The sequence below is a fragment of the Rhinolophus ferrumequinum genome, chromosome 19 (assembly GCF_004115265.2).
Source record: "Rhinolophus ferrumequinum isolate MPI-CBG mRhiFer1 chromosome 19, mRhiFer1_v1.p, whole genome shotgun sequence".
NCBI classification, from domain to species: Eukaryota; Metazoa; Chordata; class Mammalia; order Chiroptera; family Rhinolophidae; genus Rhinolophus; species Rhinolophus ferrumequinum.
In genome coordinates, this window is record NC_046302.1 from 14,584,144 (window position 1) to 14,603,276 (window position 19,133).

At 36.9% G+C, this 19,133-nt stretch overlaps 1 protein-coding gene across 1 annotated transcript in view; it reads right to left on the reverse strand.

Moving 5' to 3' along the window:
* SMCHD1 (structural maintenance of chromosomes flexible hinge domain containing 1) overlaps positions 1-17,546 on the reverse strand; it is a 146,036-nt gene extending 128,490 nt beyond the window's left edge. Inside the window, exons 1-5 of the mRNA XM_033087399.1 lie at positions 17,174-17,546; positions 10,167-10,242; positions 8,838-8,999; positions 4,526-4,608; positions 3,741-3,871 (exon numbers count right to left, since the gene is read on the reverse strand). Of these exons, the coding sequence (XP_032943290.1) occupies positions 3,741-3,871; positions 4,526-4,608; positions 8,838-8,999; positions 10,167-10,242; positions 17,174-17,350 (629 nt within the window). The 5' untranslated portion in view covers positions 17,351-17,546. The remainder of the gene's footprint in view (positions 1-3,740; positions 3,872-4,525; positions 4,609-8,837; positions 9,000-10,166; positions 10,243-17,173) is intronic.
* Positions 17,547-19,133: the final 1,587 nt, after the last annotated feature.

Here is a 19,133-nt window from a genome sequence, read left to right on the forward strand (position 1 = left end):
GAGAAACAAAGAGTAAAGTAGAAATAACTGTATATAAAAAGACAATATAAATCTAACATTTATAACTTCTATCTGCATAAAGCAATAACTATAAAACTGTGTTGACAGGGTTATAATGTATAAAGATGTTATTTACATAAAAATAATACAAAGGAGTGGGAGAGAAATGAAGCTATATAAGAGTATAGTTTTTGTATATTATTGACGTTAAGTTCACATTAATCCAAACTGGAATGTTATAAATTGTTAACTGTAATCCCTAGAAAAACAACTAAAAAAGTAGCATAACAACTATTAAAAGTATATTAATGATTGCCAGGAGGAGGGAGGGAGAGGGACAGTGACTACAAATTTACAGGGTTTCTTTTGAAGTGAGGAAAACGTTCTGAAATTAGTGATGATGGTTGCACAACTTTGTGACTATATTCAAAACCATGGAATTGTATACTTTAATATGGTGAATTTTATGGCATACGAATTATATGGTCACAAAAAAATAAAGTCAACAAAGACACACTTAAACAGGTATGAGCGTTTCACCATATGTAAATTTTACCTCAAAACAAAAAATATTGAATGCTAGGTAATGATATCAATGCTTAAAGCATTAGGAAAAAGTTAACTGTGATTTATTTCAACTGAATCAAAAATTAACATAAACTGAAGGTTAGTGTTATACATAGAGAGGTGGTAAAGCAACTATCTATGGTAAAAACCAGGTATGAGTATCTGGGTATTCGCTGTAGAATTTCAACTTTTCTGTACACTTGAAAACGTTCATAAAATGTTGAGGAAAAGAAGAGTGCTTAGGAAACACTCAGATCCAGGTTGTGGATTCTTCTATAACTAGCCTGAACTCTAGGAGGAAAAAAATGACAAATTTCATGAAAGACACAGTGTGGAGCATTACTACAGAATAAAGGAAACCAGAGAGACATGACAAAGGGAAACAAAAATCTAAATATGGACATTATATTAGCTATTTTGAATCAATGATAAATTTCTTGGGTGTGATAATGGTATTATGGTTATTTATGAGAACTTCCCTACGAAGGAGATACTGCAACTTACTTTCAAATGATTTACGAAGAGAAAGTGTAAGAGTATGTTTTATTTTTTTTTGTGTGTGTGTGTGTGTGTGTGTAGGTAGGCAGATATAGAAGATAACATATGTGGCAAAATTTTAACTGCTAAATCTAGGTGAAAGCTATTTGACTGCTAATAGTGTTCTTTCGACTTATTTGTTGCCTTGAAATTTTACAAAATATAAAAGGCAGAGAGAAAGGTAGTACACCAAGGTGAGTCAAAGTTATAAAGGATATTGTCAAATTAAAACTCTTACTTCATCTCCCTCTACTTTCCCCTTCATGTACTATGCTCTAACCACACTGGTCTCCCTTCCATCTCTCAAACAAAACAAGCTGCTCACAATTTCAGGGTCTCTGCTGATGTTCCCTCCACTTGGAATACTCTTACCCCAGGTCTTCATTTGAGTATTTTTCTCTTTCAAACCTCAACTCAAATGTAAATTCAAATAGGCCACTCACCATACCTAAATGAGATGGCCAGCAGGCTCTAACATTACTCAATATGTTCTTAATAGCAATAATCAATAACTGAAATGATTGTGATTTTTGTGTGTGTTTACTTCTCTCTACTATGTTTTTCTCTCTACTACGACAGAAGCTAGAGGCCAAGATAGTCTGCTATTTTGTACTTAGGATGTTCATCTTTTTCTTCCACAGCCTGTCTCCTGTGACATCCATTCTTATATCCAGTAAAAACTAAACTGGAAGCAGTAGAGCAACTGATAATTTTTTCTATAGGAGTAGTAGCTAGGGGAGTGAGGGAGTACATCTGATGCTAACAGAAATTGGAATGGGTCAAGAGACTACTACTGGACTCGAGCAGTATGAATACATAACTGTAACAACTGATTGTTTACTGACACAACACCTATAAAGCTAGGACCAAAACCAGCAACAGGTTGATTTCTACCAAAAATTAAACAAAACATTCCCTAACATTTGGATTAAGTTTAAAAGTTTGTATTGTGCTAAAATCTAGAGAAAAATAAGTGTCCCATGAATCCAGTTAAGATTTAACTTTAATAGACTCTACTTCTTTCTACTCTTCCATTTTATTTAACTAACTTTTTTCTGACCTTTTAGATCAATCTACCATCTATTCTCCTTTCCCTTCTGCCTCATATTTCTATCATATCCTTCTCTATTTTATAAATCCTTGAAGTGGTATTACTCATGAAAACAGTGAAAAAGAGTAGTTGTAGAAAAGTCTGAGGCCTAGAATGAGTAGTAATAACTAAAGTGACAGCTTATATTTATTGACTGCTTACCATAAGCCAGGCTCTACCCTAAGGATCTTACATATACTCATTCACTTGGTCATCACAAAACCTTATGAGGTATTATCCCCATTTTACAGATATGTAAACTGAGACAAGTACCTTGACCAATGTCATACAACTAGAAAGGCTAGAATTCAAACTAGGCCAAATGATTCCAGAGCCTTTGTTCTTCACTATACTGCCTCTCACAAATTTGATGAAAATTATTAGGGTGCTGAAATTTCAGAAATAAGAATGCTAACTACATTAATTTTTAACATATTATGGAGATCAGTCCTTAAATTTGGGTGACTTTCTTTGACATAGCAAAGAGCAAAACTGGATATGCACAAATACTAACTACTTAATAAGAATGCCAACAGACTCTTCGCAAGTGTTTCCTAAAGTACACAACAGAGCTTAAAATATCAAAACATTTGTGGGTCATTGCACTTACTAGAATTTATCGGTAGCTATATTCCAAGGACCTAAACCTTTATATCCCTGACAGCTTCTAGCATATTTTGTATCCTCTAAGACATTTTCATTAAGGATATTTTCTACAAGCACATTCTGATACAAAACTCCTGACTAAATTCTATTCCCTAACAGCTGTGAACATTTTGTAACACAGAAATTATAACACAGAGACCTGAAAGTAGAGCATAGTGAGCTCAACAGAACTATGTGTGGTTCACCAGCTATTTTAAAAGTGGTATCGGGTGATTTCTAAATTTTTTTTAGAAAATTTATATTTTTTAGAAAATTTATATTTATTTAATTTTGCGCCTGCCCCCGTTACTCAGTTTAGTTGTAGGGCGCAGTTCCCTGGCCCATGCTGGTATTATGAGCCTTGCGCTCCACCCAGTTGAGGCAGTCGAGGCAGTCAGTCGCCAGTCGTTGGTTGGCCGCTCATGGCAGCTCGCAGCAGCCCACGGCTGCTCTCATCGGCTGCCGGCCACTTACGATGGCTGCTGGTCACTCATGGCTGCCGGCCACCAACCACTCACGGTAGCACACGTTAGGAGCACGGTGCTCCAACCGCCTGAGCCACATGGCACTACCCCCCCAAAGCCTATTTGAAAACCATTCTACTGCTCTAAAACTTAATAAGGGGAAAAAGCTCCAAAGTACTCAACATAACAACATAACTCCTACATACCTCAGGAAATGTTAAAAAATTGTTCAATGGAAGAGCACAACATGATTTATGTAGTTTTGACTATTTCTAAACTAAGTATTGATCATAAAAATTCTATAATATAAAATCTAAATAAATATTCTGATAACATCAAAACCTCCAATGCATCATGTGTAACTAAAAAAATACATGAATTCTTATACTTATTAAAACACCCAGCTGCCCATAAAAAAATGATTAAGGTTTTCTAACCTTTCAAAGTCACCTTGCCTTGTAAATTTTGACAACCTATACACGGCCCAGTTGTTAAGCTGTTTAGAGGTCATTCCTCTTCCATTATCTATCACTGCAACGGCAGGTTTTCCTTGTGTTTCATCAAAATGCTATGAAATAAAATAAGTTCAAAAAGACAGGAAAAGTAAAATCAATATTAAAAACATGAAAAGTTAAATATAGAAAAAGTGATTCAGTGGGCTCACTCATACATTGCTGATGGAAGTATAAATACAGCTGCCTAAAAGATATTTCAGCTGTATGAATCAAAAAAGCCTTAGAATTCTTCACGTCCTTTAACCCAGAAATTTCATTTCTTAGAATTTAGCTTGAGGAATTAATCACTGACGTGTAGCAAGACCTATACGGATGTTTATCATGCCAGTATTGCTTACAATGGCAAAAATACAGGAAAAAAACTTAAATGTTCAACAACAGTAGGCTGATTAATATTATATTTATAATTTATATTATAATTTATATTACAGCCAATAAACCAAACTGCAGCAATAGTACATTATATTGTAGAATATTCATGATATGAAAATATTTAAGATCACAAAAAAACAAAATGTACACTATGATCACACATATATACATCTATGCACAGAAAAAAAAGGCACATGAAAAAATTTTAACAATGGATGAAAAGATAGCAATTATTTCTACTTTTAGTTTATCTTTTTTTCTAATTTTTCTCCAATGAACTTATACTACTTCTACAAAAGGAAAAGTTAAATTGCTTTATAGTACTATTTTCTTACCAATTTGATCTGTATTCTTCTAATTCCAGTGTTACAAGAAGTAGCAGACAATGAATTGTCAATTAATTCTGCAAGAGCAAATGCTGGAAGAGAATGAGAAAAGATTATTGCTTAAATTTTCCCTCCCAAATATTTCATATAGAAGTTCCAAGTAGTAGAAACTCTGAAGTACCTTAAGTCATCACTACTATTTCTCAAAGAACTAGAATTAAAGTATTATACAGATCCTAATAATGCAATACATAATTAAAGGCATCATCACCAATCACCACCAGCATAAAAAAACGGTCATCAACCAATATTTATATAGCATTATACACAATGAGTCAACCAGCCATGCTTCCTGGCCTCAAGGAGTTTATAATCTAAAGACAGATACACAGACATAGGAGACAGAAGACCATAACCGTAAAATCAAATAGTACTTAAAATCAAATGTAATTGTGGTAGGCAATTACATTAAGCAGATGTCAAAAGCAAGCACAAATAGAGATATGAGGCAAATACAAAGCAACTATGAAAGTGTCTATTAAGAGCTAATTTAGATATAGAAATCTTATCAATAACAGCAACTTGTCAAGTGGCAGAACATGTCTTGCTTAACCGACACAGAACTATTGACTTTCTACTACACAACCAACTTGATGTTCCATTTACCACCGGTTCTGCATTGTTTCTAATATTTTCCTTTTTTCAAGGTCACTACTCAAATTATTTCCCATTTTTTATTCCCTTAATTAAAAAGGGGAACACACCAAATTTATGTCTCTTACTTCCCCTGAAACTTAACCCAACTAAAACTATAATTAATCCACAGAGTAGCACTCCAGCAAGTACATCCATACTCTGAAGACTTTCAGGGTGGTTATGTTTATAAAACTAGCTAGAAATCAGACATGTACAAAAGATCTGGCTAAGGGTAGTAACTCTAAAAAATGGAGAAGGGACACAGACGAAAAGGGAGGGAAAAAAAAGAGTTAAGAGAAATTTGGAAGGAAGAAATAAGTAAATTTTAGTATCTAATTAAAAGAAACAGAAATCCGAGATGGTCTTGAGTCTTTGCTTCAGAGGACTGGATAAATGGTCATATTTCCCATAAACGGAAAATTTAGAAGGGAGAAAAGAAAAATTTAGTTTTAGGTGCTATGCCTTACCACCATATCAAGTTCAGTGAGATGTTCAATAGGGAATTGGAACATCTCTGAGAGAATAAAGACAGGCAGGGATAAAGATTTTTGCTTCAATGACAGAATTGTTAAGGCTTGAATCAGTTCACTAAGATAAAAGTATAAAAAGAAAAGGCCAGCATGACTTGAAGAAATGTCCACCATACTGTCAAGAATAACCAGAATTAACACCGAAGGCAAAGGAAAGACAGGTAAGGGAACGACCCAGGAATGTAAGTCACAAAAATCAAAAGTAATAATTTGTAAATAGTGAGATGCTCTGCTTCATATAATGATGGCAGGAATGAAACCTGATACAACCAATCTGGAAGATAAGTAATCTATATTAAAAGTCTTAGAAATGCATATATCTACTGACTTCATGATTGTGCATTTGAAATTTATCCCCAGAGAAAGAATTAAAGATTCACTCAATATGGAAACATTTAAGAACCTATTATTTGCCAGGCATTGTTCTATGAACTGAACACAACAGATAAAAGTCCTGTTCTTGTGGAGTTAACATTCTAGTGGCGAAACATGAGAAATCAAATATAATCATAATAAATAGTAAATTCTTTAGCATCTTAGAAGGTGGTATATGCTATGGAGAAAAGAAGGGAGAAAGAAGGGAGAGAGAAGAGATCAAAAACAGTATAAAGGCATAAACGGAACACAGTTGCATTTTTAAATAGGGTGATCAAGGCAAGTTTTGTTCAGAAGGTGACAGATAAACAAGACTTGAATGAGATAAGGGAATGAGACAGGGACTGAAAGAGCATCCCAGGCAGAGAGACCTAAGCTAAGTAAAAAGCTGGCACTGGAGTGAACAAGCAAGGAGAAGAGGGTGGAAACAAAGTCAAGAGAGGTATTAAGCAGAACTGCGAAGGCCAGTATGTAAATGTAAAGATTTTGGCCTATCCTCTTAAGTGAAATGGGAGCCATGAGTGTTTTCAGTAGAAGAATAACACAATCTGACTTGTCAACCCTTATGTGGACAGGCATGACAAGAGAGATGAATTAAGAGGCCAATATATAATCTAGGTGATACAATGGTTCCTCAAACCTGGTGTTAGCAACAGAAGTAGTGAGAAATGGTCATTTCTAGATAAAGACAGAAGATACTGTCAACAGGATTTTCTGGCATTGAATGAACTATAGGAGACACGGAAGAATTAATTTGATTTTTGACTTAAGAAACTGGAAGGACAGAGCAATGATCAATTGGGATGGGAAAACTATGTGCAGTATAGGATTCAGTGAACAGATCGAGGTTACCATCTTAGATATTCTAGTGGAGATGCCACGTGGACAGTTGGCTAGACAAAACTGGAATTCAGGAGGTAAGTCTAGCATTATTTTCAATATTTAACTAAAAATGACCATTTCTCACCACCTCCATTTGATTCACTGCCGTAAAGATGCTATTTGGAGCCATGAGTTTGGATGGGATTAACAAGTGAGGAGGAGAAAATAAGGGACCAAGGACTAAGCCCTGGGACACTTCAACATTTAAGAAGGTAGGGAGATATGTCAATTATATCTGAATAAATTATTTTAAAAGGTGGAGAAAGAGAAGAAAGAAGGCAGCCAGTGGTAGAAAGAAAATAAAGAGAGTGTGTTCTCTTAAAATTCAAGTAAAGATTATATCAAGGAGCAAGTGATAAACTGTGTTAAATAACGTCTTGAGTAAAATGAGAACTGAAAATTGATCACTGGATTTAGTCACTGGTAACCTTAAAAAAGAAAGAACAAGAGAGTGAATAGGAGAGAATGGGAGGAAAGGCATTGCTGACAGTGAATATAGTCAATTCTTTCAAGTCGTTTTGTTGTAAACAGGAGTAAAAATCTGGGCAGCAGCTGATGGAAGAAGATTATGTTTTTAAGATTGGAGAAATAAAGAGCTTTTTTTGTATGAAAAGAACAATGTCAGAGGTAATAAATATACTGGTTACGAGTTCAAACTCTGAAGTCACTCTGCTAGGGTTCAAATCCTAGCTCTGACACTTACTAGTAGGGTGGCCTTCGGCAAGTTACCTAAAATTTCTTAGCCTCAGTTTCTTCTGCAAACTGGGGTCATTACCTACCATTAGCTACCACATAAGATCAAAGGTTAAATGAGAAAAATGCTCATGAAGCACTTGACACAATAACTGGCTCTGCAGCTGATAGCAGTAACAGTATTAGTAACACTTAAGGTAAGGATGGGCACAAAAATTTAGTCACAAGAATATTCAGTCATTTGTAATAATAAAAAAATTGAACCTAAATGTCTAATAACAGAACGCTATTCAATATATTGTTATCTAAATAGTGTTTAACCTTAAAAATATGCACTAGCATATGTATTAAAGATGTTCATTTTATTTTAAACAAAAATCTAGGTTAAAGTAGTATGCATCATATAAAAACCACTAAAATAGAAAAAAAACCCAAACAATATGAAAAGGTCTGAAATGATTAACACCAAAGTGTTAGTGGTGGTTTTATCACGATGGTAGAAATATGGATATTCTTAGTGTTCTTTTTGCTTACCTACTGTTTTCCAATTTCCTACAAACTACAATGCATACACAATTAAAAATATGTATTTTAATAAGCAAATTAATAATGAACATCTAAGTCTATTAAAGACTTCGGCAGGGTCCAGACAGAGGACTCTTTAAATCAACTGATTTGTAAAGATCACTAGCAAACAATCCAAAGGTAGGATAAAAACTGGCAAGTAGTAAAGAAGGAAATAATAAAGAAATGAAGATCAGAACACAGACCACTGACATGTACAGTTTAGCTATACAAATTTGCAGGGTAAAACAATTCTTTTCTCAATTGGGAGAGGTCTGTAGGAGGCCCATGTATACATGAGATAGAAAAATGTGTAGATACACGATCTCTTATGGGTTGAGGGAATGAATTCTAATACTAGGTTAGTTTTAAAGGAAGTATCTTTACTATGAAGTAAGATGACTTCGGTAAAAAAAGAATTATATTGTGATCAAGAGGCTGAAGCAAGGAAGCTCACAATGACTTATCAGTCTTCTAATAAAGTACAATGAGATAATTTTTTAAAGTGAAGGAATGGTACATGTGATCAGGGATAACGAAGAGTAATCATTTATCAAAATTAGTATAAATGGAATACTTACGCAAAGGATTTTGTCCTTCACTTGCATAATATTCATACATGCCACTTTTAACCAGTGTATCATAATGAGGTAGGAATTCAATTCGTTCTTTTGTAGCTGTTAATAATAACTGATCCACTGACTGTAGCAGGTACAGAGTAACTCCATCTTTAACAGTTTCATCTGTAATCAAAAGGTCGTATCAGAAACACAATGAATTTATAATTTTGAATATGCAAATTTTATCTATGAAATATCTTTCAAGATGGTACAGGCAAACCTCAAACAATGGCTCAATATATAAATTCAGTTGTGTTTTGTTAAGACTATCAGTTGAACAGGCCCAAATACTTCCACTTATCTGAAACCCTCAAGTCCTAGTAAGTAAAATTATCCCGGGAAATCAGATGAGGAACTACTTTAGAGTGGTATCAACAGAAATGAAGAATAGTTAAATTCAAAAGGAGTCAGGTATGAAAAATTGGCAGGTTTTAGAATCTAACTGAGTAAAAAAAAGGCAATGGAAGAATCCAAGTTAGGTTGGAAAATTAGCTGCTTTTTTTTTTTTTTTTTTTTAACAAAGAGAGAATCTTTTTTCTTTTTTTAAAGATTTTATTGGGGAAGGGGAACAGGACTTTATTGGGGAACAGTGTGTACTTCCAGGACTTTTTTCCAAGTCAAGTTGTTGTCCTTTCAATCTTAGTTGTGGAGGGTACCATTCAGCTTCAAGTTGTTGTCCTTTCAGTCTTAGTTGTGGAGGGCGCAGCTCAGCTCCAGGACCAGTTGCCATTGCCAGTTGCAGAGGGTGCAGCCCACCATCCCCTGTAGGAGTCGAACCGGCAACCTTGTGGTTGAGAGGACGCGCTCCAACCAACTGAGCCATCTGGGACCATCTGGGAGCTCAGCGGCAGCTCAATTCAAGGTGCTGTGTTCAATTTTAGTTGCAGGGGGCGCTGCCCACCATCCCTTGCCGGAGTCGAGGAATCGAACTGGCAACCTTGTGGGTTGAGAGCCCACTGGCCCATGCGGGAATCGAACCGGCAGCCTTCTGGCCGGCCCCCGGAAAATTAGCTTCTTCAGGGCCCACATGAAGAATGAAGACCGGTGGCTATGTGCTGTACCTAGCCAGAGGTCTTCTGTTGCCATAAATGGTATCAACAACTTTTTTATAAACTTGCTTGAAAAATAAGACCTCTGCACAAACTGTGAACATACAGTTTCCTGCCCCATCCTAACAAAGTAACCAAAATCATCAAGTTTTTAGATGCTTATCTATGTAATCAAATAGCTATCATCCTATGATGTACTAGAACGTATTAAACATAAAAGCATGAACTTAACATTGCTTACCAAAGTTATCACAGGTAATTTCTTTCCTACTTGTTGTTGTAATAACAAATTTCTCTTCAGGTGAAATGCCAAGCGTCTATCCAAAACAATAGGAATAAAATCAATTATTACACAAAGAAAATAAATGCCCCAATCAAGTTTTCAAGAATATGAAAATACTGGTAGTGTATTATAATCTTTGCAATAATTACTATGTTTATTTATCTAAGAAATGTCCTGATATTTTTAAATTTTGCCTTTTCATAATTAAATACAAATCTATAAATTACTTATTTGCTTAACAAGTTTGATTTTTCTGCTATGATATGCCACCTAGGACCACAAGTAAATAGGTGACATATTTTGGGAAGGTTTTAACATCAGCAGGGCCCTCCCAGAGAAATGGCATTACTTCATGTCAATATAGAAGTAAATTGATTTGCAGCAAAGTATTAACATAAGACATATTCATATAGATTAAATATTTAAATATGTAAAAAAAAGTACTAGAAGAAAATAAGGGTTAATATTTTATAATACTAAAGTAAAAATAATCATGCTATGCAGGACATTTATATTAAAGAATCTGTATTATAACCCCTTCCAAAAGAGTAACTTTTAAAAATTAAGGCAAATTGTAAATTCTGGAGGGGGTTGCAAAAGGAGATAGCATCCTTAGGAGGAAAAAAGCCTTCATAAATCAAGGTGAAGAACAACAGAGACATGAACAATCAAAAAGAGAAAAGTACAAATAAATGACCAATGAACACATGAAAAACTGAAATTTGACAACTAGCCAAAAAATTAGAATTAGAAAAATAAGTTAATGTTGTCATTAACATTTTACATACCTTAAAATTAAAAGACACAGGTTATTTCTAAAATTAAACAACACAACAATGTACGGTTAAGAGAAAAGACTGACTTCTGCTTCATGTAATGATGGACTGGTTAATCTAGACAACCATACCACTGAAGACAACTGAAAAAAAATCTATACTAATGATACTCAAGTCTTCTTTACTGGTCACCACTGAAACTAAGGTACCAACTCCTTACTCTGAGTACTGACAAATTAAAGGAAAAGAATAAAGCATTTATCCTGCTTTCTCATACCAACTGTATTTTATGGTAACCAAATAGCTCTAGCTGATGAAGCACAGTTGTTATTTTAAAGAATGCCAGCTAATAAATACAAGAGGAATGGCAATCAGAACATCACCATCAATGGATGAACCACTAGATCATAACTTTATTATAGAGGGATCCAGCTGAAACTACCTGAATCCCACTAATTCTATCTCAGCGTTGCTCAGTGGGTGAAATACTCATACCTATACATTAGGTGCCCACAGATGTGACGTAATATAAAATACCAGAACAAACTATGAAGAATTCTTTGCTTCCCCACCCCAAAGAAGTTGAACCTAAATCTTGATTACAAGCCTTAAAAAATAACTTCTAGTTTACATGATATATGGAGATAGAACAAATTACATTACACCATAAAGAGCACAGACAAATCTAGAAAGTGGAATATTAAAGAAAAACCTGCTTGATTTCTTTAACAGATCAATGTCAGGAAAAACTAGAGACTGGGGGAAGGAAGGTTTGCTCAAATGATCTAAATTTTAAAAGAAGTAAACATAAAAAACCAAGTTCAATGAGGGCCCTGTTGGGATCCTGATTTAAACAAACCAACTATAAAAAAACATTTTTGAGACAATCTAAGAAATCCAAATATGGACTGAGCTGTTAGATAATATTAAAATGTTATTTTTGATGGTGTGATAAGAGAAATGCATGCTGACATATACAGGAGTGAAGTAAACTAAGACCTGAGATAAAAAAGACAAAGATGATGCTAGTGTGGTAAATACTTGGTAACTGTTGAATCTGGGTGATGAATATATTTGGGTTCATTATACTATTACCTCTATATATGTTTGAAGCTTTTTGCAAGAAAAATTTCTAATTTAAAATACACTATAATAGACCAGTGGAAGAGAAGACAGGACCTTAAAACAGACCCACACATACATACATGGGCAGTTTGGCAAATAGGAGAGGTGACATTACAAATTGGTGGGGAAAGAATAAACTAATCAATGAATGATATTGAGACAATTGGTTAACTTCATAGAAACAGGTAAAATAAAATCCCCATCTCAAAAACACAAAAATAAATCTCAAGAGAATTAAAGAAGCTGACTATTAATACAAAATTATTGAGGAAAAATAGGAAAATAATTTTTAGAGGACAGAGAAAAGGATTTCTGGAAATATACAAAAAGTATAAGCAATAAAGGAAAAAAACTAGAAAATATGAAAATATGCTCATCGTCACTAGTTAACAGAGAAATTAAAACAACTCGATTACCATTCCCATGAAGCTGTCAAAACTTTTAAAACCTGATGACATAAAGTATAGGCTACCATATAGGGAAATTGGGCCTTACACATTGCTTGCTGATAGGGCTGAAAATTAGCACAACCATATCAAAAAGCAATTTCGTGTATTTCAGTAAAATTAAGGATACTAATATCCAATGAATTCCACCCTAGAGAAATCAAGCTATGGACATATACTGATGGGGGAAATATTCTATTTGTTTAACAGAAATAAAAATTGTCTTTACAGATCTTTACTAGATTTTGTGTAATCTCTGTTTTTTAGTTCATTACTATTTTATTCCACAATGTCCCAATTGAGCACATGCTTCTGCATCCTGTACAACAAAATGTGTTCTTACAGTTACTGGAAAACTGTGGTAAATTGAATTTTTAAGGTCTATGAAGTATATCTGAAAAGTATTTATATCTAACTATGCCATACAATCTCTCCATAATTCTATTATTCAATTATGATAAACTATCTTTCTGTATGCTTTACCTATAATTCTCTATAAAACTTATTTCTTGAATTCATAATTGTTATAGGTGATATTTCACAAACATAAATTAAATATTTTTACATTATGCTTTTATTCAAGATATACCCTTCTCTCTCCATATTTTTTATCTAAAATCTATCTTATCAGATGTTCAGATGTACACTAGTCTTTCATGTAGTTGTACTAACTTGGCCTTGATTACAGATACACTTCCTCTGCCTCTGTCTATATGAAAGCAGGATAACATTCAATTTGGGCAGAAGTTTTGATTAGGCTTTCTCATTTTTATAAAAGCACTTCAATCCCACTTTCTTCTGAGTTAAGTGTTAAAGCATATGGATCTGCCTTTAATGAGTAATATAAAGTACCTGCATTTCCTGTCTTTAGGTCAGCTTCAACCTATCTGCTACCCAACTTCTCTCAAAAACCAATTTTAAAATATTTATAAACAGCAGTCCATAAAAACCTTCAAATACTTTAACTTGTATCCATGCATTAAGTCAATCAGAAACTACATACCTCAATGCACTGCTCTAAAACTGTAAACTAGCCTTTAATGATTTGTGCTTTGGCATTATATCCAATGGCTCTGTCCCTGAATCACCCCCAAACCAGGAACACCCATATTGCACTTCAATGAGAAATCTCTACAAAATTCTGGTGGTAACGGGTTAAAGCAGCTTGCACTACCCTAAACAACATATACCTTACCCTGTATTAAAGGACAAGATAAGCAGCCTTTCCTATCTGTAAGGTTGTTGTCCATTTTATCAAAGTCAGGATTTGTAAGGAATCTAGGAGGAAATTTTGCTCAAATCAAAGCTTTGTTGCCCTAGAAATGGGAATGTTTTTATTTTATGGATGTTGTGGACTTTCTATCAGTTATCTTTGCTTCTTTGTTTTGACCTGTAAGAAACTCAAAGCAGGTTTCATGGCTCAGCATTGGTGTTAAGATACATATTATCTCAAATGAACTCCCATTTATGAACTCTCTTTAGGTTACTATTCTATTCTTTCCTACATCTACTTTTCTTTTTTTCTTTCCATCTTTTGCAATTTTAAACACAATGTACCCTATGCACAAAATTTTTTTGAGGAAGTAAGAGATTGATTCATTAACTAAACAGCTATAAATTATTAGGGAAGGCTCTTGCCCTCAAGGAGCATATAGTATAAAAAAAAGTACGATGGTATAACAAGTGCCATGGTATAACAAGGTATAATAAAGTACAGTGGAACCATACAAAGGAAAAAGTAGGGATTTCCTCAAAATTGGGGTTGGAAAGGAGGGTTTACATACATGGGATTTAATATCTGTCCATATTTAAGAACTAGCCAAATGACTGATTTTCTAATCTTTGATTCCTCAGGTGAGTCAATAGCCAGCTGTTTACCACAGGTCTAAGGGCTTCTTCCCTATCTGCCTTTTCTTCTTCCTTCCTCTTGATTGCTCCCTTTTTCCTCGAAGTTAGTATTCCCAAATAACAGTTTAGGATCCATAATACTTTCTAGCACTACAAACCGTTACTGGTTTAAGTTTTAATGAAAAGCTTTAAAATAGTGCACTATTTTTCCTCCTCCACCTAACAAGGAAAATGAAGGCTTTAGAAGATAGTGTGGGCAACGTGGAGGGTTTAAAAAAAAACAACAACAACTGTAGAATCAAACATATCTAAATTCCAATCCCAGTTTCACTGCTCATTAACTGTATAACCCTGGAAGTTAATTCAGTAATTTAATTCAGTTTTTCAAGTATGTAATGGAGACAAGGTTACAGGATTAAGTGACATAATCTAATGCTTTAAAAAGTAAATTCTGAAAAAGAGTCTTCCTTTTCTTTTTCTTACTAGCTCTTCCTTCACTAATCAAATTTAACCTTCATCTGTTGTAGTAGGAAAAAATAGGAAGAAGGAGGTAAAGAATTAGTCAAAGGAAATATTTTCCTTGATTTTCAAGTTAAAATATTGAAAGAATGAAATATATATGTATACATATATCTGTTCTCTATAACAAAGAACTTCATTTTGAGGCAGAGTGGTATAACAGAAAATATAGATTCTGGGTTTGAATCCTAATTTGACTGTATTATCTGTCTTACTTAAATTAAGTGAATCACCATCTCCAAAAGTGAATTTCCACTTCTGTAATAAGAGGCTAATAATACTTCCCTTAGCTAACAGGTACTGAGACTTCTCACAGGGGAGAATTTACTTCTAAAGGGAAGATAAATTAGTATAGCCTTTATGAAAAGCAATTTAAAAATATGTATCAAGAACTTTAAAAACGTTCCTGACCTTTGATCCAGGAGTTTCACTTCAAAGATTCTTAAAAAAAAAAAAAAATAAAGACTCGAAAGACTATGTGTTCAAAGATGTTTATCATGGCATCACTTAAAATTGAAAGTAATGTAAATGTCGACAAAAAGTAAAGATTTAGTTATGTAAACAGTGGTCCTAAACAGATTATTTCAAACTTTATGAAGACTTGCATTAAAATAGAAAAACACCAGCAATATTAAGTGAAAAAAATAGACTATCATATGCATTACAGCTATTTAAAAAAATTGGGGTCTAGATTGGGGTGGTGAGCTCACAGTGCAATATACAGATAATATATTGTAGAACTGTATACTTGAAAATTATATAATGTTATCAACCAATGTCACCCCAATAAATTTAACAATTTAAAAAAATGTGGGCTAAGGATACAAAGAAATAGCCCCAAGAGCTAAGAGTGGTTATAAGTTTTACAGTGAGTAAAGATTTACTTTTTCCTTTTGGTTCTATATTTTCTCTAATGTGCTAATATTTTTACAATAAAAATAATAAACATAAAGAGTTTCCTTTTTGTGGGACAGTTTTGAATACAAAACATTCATCAAAAAAGATAAGCATTCTTTCATTCATTCTTCAAACACATGAGAATCTGCCATATCAAGGCACAGAATGAACTTCTAAGTTCATACATGTTTGTCTTCATTCAAATACTCATTCTAATTTGGGCAATGACTATGAGCCAGGCAGTTCTAGACACTGGGAATACAGCTGTGAACAAATCATAGTCCTTGCTCTCACATCCCTTGTATACTATGGGTCTTGATTTCAATCATTTCAGCAGCTATAAAGAGTTATGTCTCTAAAACAGTACTAAATCATCAGCCTATTGAAGTTAAAAAACACTGTTACACACAAACTTCTTTTTGCTTGGTGGCTAAGAATTCTTTATAGCTTAAAAAGAACTTCCTATGATTAATGCAGGGCATGACACTAACCCTTCTTTAAAGTCGGGCACCACCATCACTTCATATCTATAAAACACTTCACAGTTTAAAGTGGTTTCCCTACTTAGTCATTAATTTTTAAAGCAAACTAATATAGTGGGTACGTATGTGTGGGTGTGTGTGTGTATACACATGTACGCACACACACACACACCCCTTCTCTGGTGTTCCACAGCTACCCAAGGACACCCTTCGAGCTAGCTCAGGAACACCCAAGGGCTAGGGTTCAGAAAACCAGAAGGTCAGGTCCACCTGCGAGGCTAACTTGGACAACTGTTCTCACTACGGAAGGAGCCTGCCGGCGCGGATCTGCAAACCGTGACAGAACGACCGGAAAAATTAACTACTCCATCATTTAATGAACCTGAGGTCAATCGACTCCAGGAATTTCACAACTTCTAACCATCAAAACATTCCTAACAAAGCCATCACAGATAACTCTCTCTTCTTTAAAAATAAAATAAAAGTTCCACACGAAAGACACACAAGTAGCTTTCCCTCCTAAAAGATGAGCTATAAGGCCTTTGACTACTAAGGTCGCCACAAGCCAATTAAACCCGAGGTCTCAAACCCTGAGCAGCGAGACAACTCCACTCCCCACCCCCCGATTAAAGGGCAGGGGCAGAGGGAGGCCCAAGGAGGAGCCGGCTCTACACTCCGAGTCCCGGGGTAGGAACTACCCAAGGCTTCCTGACGCCCGGCCATGGAGATGGCGGGCACCGGGGAGGGAGAAGCCAAGGCCGCTGTACCAGGGCCGGGTGACAGGTTTATTGCCCTTAGTGAGAAACTTGGGTTTCTCGTCACTCTCTCAACCCAAACTCTCCCCGCGCATCCCTCTTGGACCCTTCGCGCACCTGACACACAGAAGCGCGGAATCCCGCGAAGTCCGAGCGCTCTCCGATCTGCACCACCCGGTCGCCGAGCTCCGACTCCTTCTCGCGCCGGTCAAACAAGTATACCGACCTGCAGCCGCCGCCTCCGCCGCCCTCTCCAGTCCCCACCGAGGGCCCGCCGCGGCCCGCCGCTGCCATATTGGGGGAAAGGAGAAAAAACAGCAGCGCCGGTGCCTACCGCCGCGGCGCTCAAGGCCCAGGTGCCACTCCGCACTGCGCCTTCAGTTCCAGTCCCCCGGGCGGCGCGAGGCCTCAACCCCGGCGCGCTGCAGCTCCTCCCTCGGCGGCCGCGGCCGAGCAGCAGCAAGCGCGAGAATCACCCGGGAACCGATTCAAACCCGTACAGCACGTCACTTCCGCGGCCCGCAGCTCCCAGGGAGGAGGGGGCACGTGGCGCGCTCCTCTTAGCGCTCAGACCCGCGCCCGCTGCCGCCCAGGCGCATCTAGCTGCGCTACCTGAAAACAGCGCCGCCGCCCAGGACTGTGGCGCGGGAGGAAGAGGGGCCGTCCGCGTCTCAGAGAAGGCGGGGCGAGTACCGCAGGCCGCGCAGGCCGGGGCGGGGTTTCGGCGCCCAAGGCCCGCCTCTTTCGCCCTCGCGAAGTTGGAGGGAAGCGCGGGCGTTCGTGGGCGCCTGCGCTCTGGGGGGCGACCCAGTAACTGAGGCAGGAGAGCCAGTCCCGGGAGCGGCAAGGGTGGCTTTCGAGTGACTATTTTCTCACGATCGAGAGGATCCTGGTATCTTCCCTCCTCTCTCTGAACCCGACCGAGCCTGCCCGGCCTCGTGCCCCTAGCGCCCGGTAGGCCGTGACCCCCGCGGCCGCGCCGGGTGAACGCAGCAGTGGGAAGCGTCAGGCCCGTAGACCTCGCTGGGTGGAACTTCCCCCGCAGAGAATACGTAGGTTCTCACCGGGAGAAAGCAGATGCCAAGAGACCCTGCGCTACCTTTTCCGCCTCATTTCCTAGTGGTTCTGTGTGGGCTCCAGAGTGGGCCACCCAGACAAAGTTGGTCCCTGAGAACGTCCGAACCAAGGTTCTGTGACCAGCGCGACCTCCTTCACGTGGCCTCCGAGGGTCTTGGAAGACGGACAGCGTTCTGGTCTCGCGTGTATCTCCGCGTCTGAATCTTCCCACAATGTGCCTCACCTCTACCACCATTGGCATAAAAATTGGGAATGAGAACACCTATGCCGAAGAGTTATGAGGATTAAATTAGCTAACATCCGCAAAATGCTTAATATATAGTACGCTTTCAGTAAAAGCCTTAAGTATCATTATTGTGGGTGTGCAGTGCCCTAATTCAACAATAAAGAATACTGTCATTGTTGGAGTTCTAGGTTTAGTCATTTACTCCGCAATTCTTAAAAATATTTAGTAAATATTTTGTGCTTGAGAGTAACATGTTAATTCACTAAGCCCAGAGGGTAGCAGACTGGAGGATTTTTTAATTCTTCAAACTAAATATTTGGGTAATGTTTAGTATATTTTCTGTTTACCGGGTTTGCCAAAAATCTTCATGGTTACTTATATGGATAGTACTCGTATCGCTAGTGTATGTTAGAAACCTAGATTTGTTTGCATACATAACGATATTCCAGAATCATCATAGGGTGTGTGTGTGTGTGTGTGCGCGCGCGCGCGTCTAGACATAAAAGATATTACAGGTAGAACACACAGTTGGAACAAAAGTGTGACAGGCATGTGTTTGGGAAACAATAGGGCTGGAAGTGGGGAGAATGGAGCAAAATAGATGGTGGAAGATAAAATCGAGAAGTGGTAAGTTGTGGCCAAATGCCGTTCATGTTCCTGAAGGGAGACGTGGGGGGCCGGGGAGGCAGAGATCAAAGTAACCCTCAATGCCTATGGGAGTTCTTTGACATCTCATCTTTTACCTTTTAAATTCAGGTGAAATTTTTTTCTATT